Genomic DNA, 7,500 nt, shown 5'->3' on the forward strand with positions numbered 1-7,500 from the left:
ACTGACAGCCTGGTATTTGTTTAGTACCTACAGTTTATGAACATATTAAGACTCTCTAACATGCTGGAAACACACCCAACTAAGGAAATGTCAAAGATGTCTCTTTTATATCTTTTCTTTAATATCTTCTATATATATTGCTTTAAACTCTCTCCATGCCTAAAAGATGCATAAGAATCTTCGACAGACAGACACAATATTATTTTCTCCTTCAATTACCTGATTAATTTATAATATGCTCTATGTTTTTTATCATCCCATTCTGAAATAAAGCAAAGATGACTCAAGCATATGAGCCAATTAATTCTACTACTTTTCATAAATTTATGGGTAAATATCCCCTGACAAGGTAACCCTTGGGCATATTAAAGAAAGCTAATGCATTTCTTGTTATCAAGCTATTTCTCCACCAGCAGAAAGTCTGCATTACAAAGAGCAAACTAACCTCCTTCAACTGAAACCTGTCAGATGCTTGTATGCTGATTGCATCTTCTTCTTCTTTGGACTCCTCAACTAATTCAGGAAGCTGATCAAGACTGGTGAAGCGTACCATCATCAGCACCAATTTGTCATAGAGAGAGGACAGTTCTTCATCTTCAGTATATTCTGTTGATATAAGAATAATGGTTAAATTTTCTTTCCAAGAAATCTATGTCTCAATTCATTATATCAAATAGTTTTGCAGCTCTAAAGAGTCGGTTTTCTTCAGATAATAGTCACAACTACTATAAGAGCCAATGCCCACCTTGCAAAACGGTCATCATTTCTCGTAAAATGGGTAGTAGTTCTTCCCGTGCCATGAGTCCCAGCAACTTCTGTGCTTGTTTATATTCTTCTGTTTCTACTAGTGATTGTGATAAACAGGTGATCAGCACTTCTCTCACCTGAAAATGGAATATAATGTGACTTTCCTTTCAGAATCAAGCACTATATCTATCTTAAAAATAATTTCTAATTCAGAATAAATCTAATAAAAAGTCAACAGTCAACATGTCTAAATGGACACTTGTTACTTCTATATTCACTTTAGCTAACTGTATTTTTTTCCCCTTCTTTCTTTCTCTGTTTATCTTACTTCATTAACTTGCCTCAATAACATTATTGTCATAACACAAAACTTTACTAACATATTACATATGTATTTATCACCAAGTGCCACAAGGGACAAACAATTAACACAAATAACAAAGGAAATCACTTATAATAGATACCTGTTGTCTTTCACTTCCTTGCAGCATATTTTAAAACAAGAGAAACAGTCACTTTACAACAAGAAATATATGAGAAAATAAATAATGCTCTTTACTTGTTCCTTTTACTTCACGTTCCATTTATGCCATATTATTACTACAAGAAACAACTATGAAAATCATAAAGCATTCTATCTAGTTAGTTTTTGGGAAGATCATACTATAAGAACAATATACATTTATATAATATAATGCAAAATACAGAGAGGTTACTCATAGACACATTTCAGAATTCCTTAAAGTAAAGACTTGTGTTCCGAATGACATTTGACTTGAACCCTCAATATTTTAGGTCTTTTTAAGTCACATGGACATAAATGAATGCTGACAAAAAAGAAGAAAAACCAATATGTTGAGTGTGGATGTATTTTCGTTGTAAAGCAGTTCGCACACAGACACTACCAACTGCACGAAACCAGTTGCTTCCAACACCACAAACAGCAGTAATGCACATAAAAAGAGAGAAAAAAGGAAGAGAAAGAGAGAGAGAAAGAAAGAAAGAGGGAGGGGGGGGAGAGAGGGGGGAGAGAGAGACAGAGACAGAGACAGACAGGCAGAAAGACAGACAGACAGACAGACAGACAGACAGAGAGACAGACAGACAGAGAGCACCCTACTACCATAAAAATAAATGAAGGAATCTGATACAATGTAGAATATGAAGAGAAAATACAGTCTTTTAAACTCAAAACACAGGGCTCCACATTTACCATTTTAAACTAAGTGGCTCTCATTTGCTACTTACATGACGTCCAAGTGGAGAACCCGGAAGGGAGTTTGTCAATGCATGTACAACCTTCACAAGGCAGCAGAACCTCTTGTACCATCTATCTAAGTCACTCAAAAGGGTCTGTATAGTTTCCTGTTTAGGAGAAAATATATGTATATGTTTACAAGAAGAAAAAAGAAGAAAAACACATAGAATCACATGATTACTCTCTGGAATCAAAAGTGTTTTTCTGTAACTTTCTACTACTACTGTCACTGCAATTTATATATACAATAAACAAATATCCTAATAAATTTCCTCAGTGTTTTAATAGCCAAAAACAACACTGTCATTCTAATAATATAAAAGATCAAGTGTTTAACAGAAAATCAAATACACCAAATAAATAACAAAATGCATATAATGTTAATTCTTTCTCCATACCTTAGTAACTTTTTCATCAAGGAGAAGAGCTGCTTGTTCTTTTGGTGGACGACCTTCAACATAACTCCTGAATGAAGGTAGCTTCCGTATAATGTCCAGCTGTGACGAAGTCATATTCTTAACTCTTGAAGATCTGGATGATGCAATGCAGCACAGGAATGCAGATGGGTTTGCCATGAAGTGCTCAATCATACACAACTGAAATTACCCAATTATGTTAACAAAGTACTTCTGGAATTGAATTACTTTAACCCATTCACAATGGAATGACATCCTATCATGTTACAGCAAATTATCCCTCACACCAGGATGAAATTGCACCATGAGTAGCTGAACCTGTTCTATGCTGTGTGGGCTTGTTGGCCCTGGCAATTTTTTCTAAGAAAGAGACCCTCAAAAGTAAGCTTCAAGTCTCTTTTAAGCCTCATTACCTAAAGATTCATATATGCTAGAGCTAAGAGTATAGAGTAGGATGAATTTTAAGGTTCCAACACATCTAATTTTTCCCTTGAGCAGCTGACTCCAAGCACAAGGTTTGGAATGGTGCCAAGGTCTCAAATCATGCATGGGTTAATGATGGGTAATGGTTAGAGTTAAAGGATGAACAATGAAAAATGGTCCTAAATTCTTTGGTACATTAATTTACAACATATTACTTTTTTTCACACTATTTTCCAAATAATTGAGTATCTGGATTTCTGGGATTCATGTGCATGAGGCCATCACAAAGTTCTGCAGCATAATATGATTACTATTATAGAGATATTCAACAGTGTCACATAATGAAAGTTTTATAAGCTGCGTTGTTTCTTAACAGCTCCCAGCACCCATCTGTCCAACCTAGGTGTTGAGCAATAAGTGACTTGTAGAAATCACTCAAGAGCAAATTGCAAATCAAGAGCTCAAACTTAATAGTGTAACATGTTTCATATGCATAGGTAAGATGACGTTTGGATTGAAACTGAATTTTTGGCATGGCAATAAGTGAGTGCCACTGGATACATGTTTATATCCATCCCACATTTGTTGTCATTATGTCTCATTTTAAATGCTACATAAAAAAAATGTATTTAGAACAACTTAAGCAAACATATGACATTGCATTATTCCAAAACAGAATGAAATTAGAGCAAAACTACTCAAATGTATACCTTGTTAGTATTCAGCAATCATAAGAGTAATACATTTCCAATCATGCTTTTATATTTATCCTTAATAGTAAACCACAAAATATCCCATTTACTATATATACCAAATTGGGCAAATGAAACTGGAACAGAACCACCTTATGTATAGAGTAAATACAACTACTGACTGTACAGCCATAAGCATAAGGTAACCTCACAACCATCAACTTAGTATATATACACAATAACTCTCATCTGTGACACCACCTAGTAGAGTATGGTTTCCACCAAATTTACAGTTCCATCTTAAACTTTTGTTACAGAGCAGAGCAGTGAAAAAGAATGTATGCTTCATTAATAAGGGGATCTGTACTTAAAGGCACATGCACTAACTATATAGTATGCTTGGACCACTTACTTGAAGAGCCTTGATGAAATTCTTAACAGACAGATCATGATACAGGAAGATATCCAAAAGCAATTTGAAAGTTTTGCCTCCAATGTGAAATGGTAACTTTTCTGACATCAAAACCTGAAAGAATACTGGTGCTTTATCATCACAAAGAAAATGTTTAGAAAAAATATAACAAGCTCAATGAGAATGAAAAATCAAATCCTACTGACTATTGTTTCTCTTCAAACCATTACACAATATTACACAAATTGCTATGAAGAACTGATATCAGTTCTCATGATACAGTACCTGTTCAATAACCTGATTGAGGTAGTGAGTGGAAGGCTGAGCTTGGAAGGTCTCAATTGCAATACAAGCAGAGGCATCTTGAGAGAGACTTCGGTGGACGGCTGCAGGAGTGGTTGCAACGCCAAACACAAACACAAAAGGTAGCTCAGCGCAGTGTTCACTGAGGGTAAAAGAGCAAACACAGATATAAGGCCCATAGCATTTCCACATGCTTTAAATGCTATTCATTTGAAATGCTAAGTATAAAATTTTCCAAAAAAAAAAAAAATGCATAAGGGGGAAGCCATGCTGTTAAGTTTGGGAAGTATCATACAGACCTACAAATAAGGATGAGATCATGTAAAACATTTGTAGGGAAGCTCTCCACATCTTCAAATATAATGACTAATGGCTGTTGTGTCCTTGAAACTGCAGCGCCACTGTTTAACTTCATTTTCTTTGAGGGGGAACCTTCACTCTTTAATGGAGACGATGCACTCTTTCGGGGAGATCCTATGCTTTTTCGTGGGGAGCCTGGGGTTTTGCGCGGGGATCCTGTCATTTTCCGGGGGGATTCCATGGACTTTCTAGGGGACTTTAGTGGAGATCCTTTGCTGGAACGGGGAGGTGTGCTTTCCAGTGCTTTGTCCCCAAGTAAGTCCTGGGAAGTAAATGTTAAAAAGATGAGCAATTTTAAAATACCTTACTTGACATTAGAAAATAATTCTTACTAAGCCAAACAATTCCATGTATTACTAAGACAGTGTATCAATGACTTTAACTTGTATAAGCACAACAGACCTTAGATTACTAAAATATAAACTAAACAATATTCCTGAACCAAGAATCCAATCAACCATATTATTTCCTTCTTCATAAGGACTTCTCCATGTTTTTTTTTTTAATATAGCTATAGATTACAGGTATAATCAATAACAAAAATGGACATCTTGATATAATTTAGGAGCTTATGAAATATTTTTTATGTTGATAACTGATAAACTGCTAGTCAAAACATTTGGATCGCAGGATAAAAAGGTTTTCTATATTCTGCACTTTAATTCACTATTGAATAAGATGACAACAATAATAACAGTAAAAAAAAAAAAAAAAAAAAAAAAAGCCATGAGCAGGCCAGCTCCATCTTCTCTAAATACTGAAGATTATATTATCAAGAAATCGTAATCCAAATCAGCACGGACTAAACCATATTACTGCTACTTTCCTCTAAAACCTAAAAATTGGTGAATCTTACAATTTCTATATATTTAAAGGGAACTGCTGGTCCTTAGAATCATATACAAGAGAAGCCAAAATTGCTACTAAATATAGAAATCTCCCTGAGCTAGCTATGTCTCCAAACCACTATTCCAGTTTAAGGAGGGAGGTTGCTCATCCCTGCACGGGTATCTTGTGCAATGACATGATCAGACAACAGGAAACATCATATTTCTGCAATAACATTGCATAAAAAAAGTGTACAAGACTATACATTTAAAGAAAATGAAGCACAAAGGGAACATTTCTTAAGTTTTACCTTGTACCAAGCAGTCAGGATACTCATGTTGCACTGTGCACGTTTTACAGATGGACCACTAGCCACTTCATCAACAAAATCTGGATCCATTACAGCATTCTGACCCATCAACTGTGAGATCATCTTGAATGCTGCAACTCTATGAGAAAAAAATAATAATAATAATTGCAATCTTACAAAAAAGAAAGAAAAAAAGGAAAAAAAAAAAAAAAAGGGTGGGGGAACTAAACTGCATTTAGACTTTGCCAGCAAACGATTAAATAAGTATGGCAAGACAATATTTGAATCTTGAAGTCCTCACCTTACAGTGGTACAATTCCTGCTGTGGAGCTGTGCAATATGTGGGGTAACTCCATCCTGAAGCATCCGTACCAGACTCCCAAAGATTGCCTCATGATCAGGCATATTCACGCCCGTCACCAGACATGCAGTGGGGATGTCTCTCTGACTTTTGATGTTGCTAATCCTAAATTTACTATCAATTTCTTCTTCTTGGCTCCTGCTCTCTCCTGCATTTTTTACAAATTCTACTAGGTCTTCAAAAACTTTGGCATGAACACTTTTCTGTAAATTCTGTAATGCAAACAAGCACAATTGGGAACTGACACTTAGAGCAATTGATACTTTTTGTAATCAATTGATACAAAAAAAATAATATAATGTTAAGATTCATAGGTTTATATCTGAACGAATAGAAAAAATAAGTTTACAATAATTATATCAACCCCCTTAATGTGGTAATCATCCACATAAAATAAAACAAGAAAAAATACTTTCAGTGTAGTGTCTTACCAAAATAAGCTTGTTGACTTTCTGCCAACAAGACACATAACTTTTATAAGTAAGTAACTTGATGTCTTCATTTTCACCCTGTGTCCAGTAATTCACTGATGATGCTTCAGGCGAGTCCTCATTTTTTTTTACCTTTGGTCTCTTAAAGGCAAACACACCCTGAAATAAACAACTGGTTAGTTTCATGAATAATAAACAGCATATTCACAATGATGTTAAAGCTACTTATAAATACAAGGGAATCTTAAAAACATCTTTAATCAATGAGGAAATATATACTTATGCTCTAAGAACCCCTGCCTAATTCAGAATCAAAGACCTGGATTGATTAGTTCTAAGCCCAAAGAAGGGTGTTGTTGTAAAGCATATTGGGTTAGGGGCAGAACTGCAGTTCAAATGAAGAGAAGATTGGGCCTAATGTGTATTGTTTACTTCCCTGAGCCTAGTGTATAGTGGTCACACTTGTGTAACGTTCACATCCTAAAAGACAACAGACCACTGATACCATTGAGGATGAACTTTTGAATGTCACAGTGTATGAGTTTCAGAAGTTTTAGAGCTTCTGAAACTCACACTCTGTGACAATCAAAAGTTCATCAATGGTATCAGTGGTCTGTGACTATGACTTCAGTGATACCACTAGTGAAATTTTGCATACAATTATAATAAATAATAATTTTGTTATACTCCATTTGTTACAATGGTTATTCTTGATGCATCAGGCTGTCTGTTTCATTTTGCTTCTACATTATCCAGGTGCCAGGGTTACCATCCGCTAATAGTGCGTGGGAACTGAACGCAGGTCAGCAAAATTGCTAGACAAAACCGCTACTGCTGCACCACACAGCACAAGTCATTGTAGACTGTCCTAATGATTTATCATCAAATAACAAACTAATCCAATTTTTTTCATTTTTATCTTGCCAGAATACATAAGGAGATTTGTTAGTCTTTGACAG

General features: G+C 35.2%; 2 protein-coding genes across 2 annotated transcripts in view; both read right to left on the reverse strand.

The window, feature by feature from the left end:
- LOC125034198 (fibrocystin-L-like) overlaps positions 1-7,500 on the reverse strand; it is a gene marked incomplete in the record, with an annotated part of 1,068,345 nt that overhangs the window by 483,812 nt on the left and 577,033 nt on the right.
- The window catches only part of LOC125035325 (origin recognition complex subunit 3-like), a 14,560-nt gene that overhangs the window by 5,652 nt on the left and 1,408 nt on the right, over positions 1-7,500 (reverse strand). The window contains exons 2-11 of the mRNA XM_047627648.1: positions 6,542-6,700; positions 6,051-6,322; positions 5,750-5,888; positions 4,551-4,873; positions 4,234-4,393; positions 3,949-4,062; positions 2,404-2,601; positions 1,996-2,112; positions 746-884; positions 446-606 (exon numbers count right to left, since the gene is read on the reverse strand). Coding sequence (XP_047483604.1) covers positions 446-606; positions 746-884; positions 1,996-2,112; positions 2,404-2,601; positions 3,949-4,062; positions 4,234-4,393; positions 4,551-4,873; positions 5,750-5,888; positions 6,051-6,322; positions 6,542-6,700 — 1,782 coding nt within the window. The remainder of the gene's footprint in view (positions 1-445; positions 607-745; positions 885-1,995; positions 2,113-2,403; positions 2,602-3,948; positions 4,063-4,233; positions 4,394-4,550; positions 4,874-5,749; positions 5,889-6,050; positions 6,323-6,541; positions 6,701-7,500) is intronic.

The sequence above is a fragment of the Penaeus chinensis genome, chromosome 2 (genome assembly GCF_019202785.1).
Source record: "Penaeus chinensis breed Huanghai No. 1 chromosome 2, ASM1920278v2, whole genome shotgun sequence".
In the NCBI taxonomy this organism is placed as follows: Eukaryota; Metazoa; Arthropoda; class Malacostraca; order Decapoda; family Penaeidae; genus Penaeus; species Penaeus chinensis.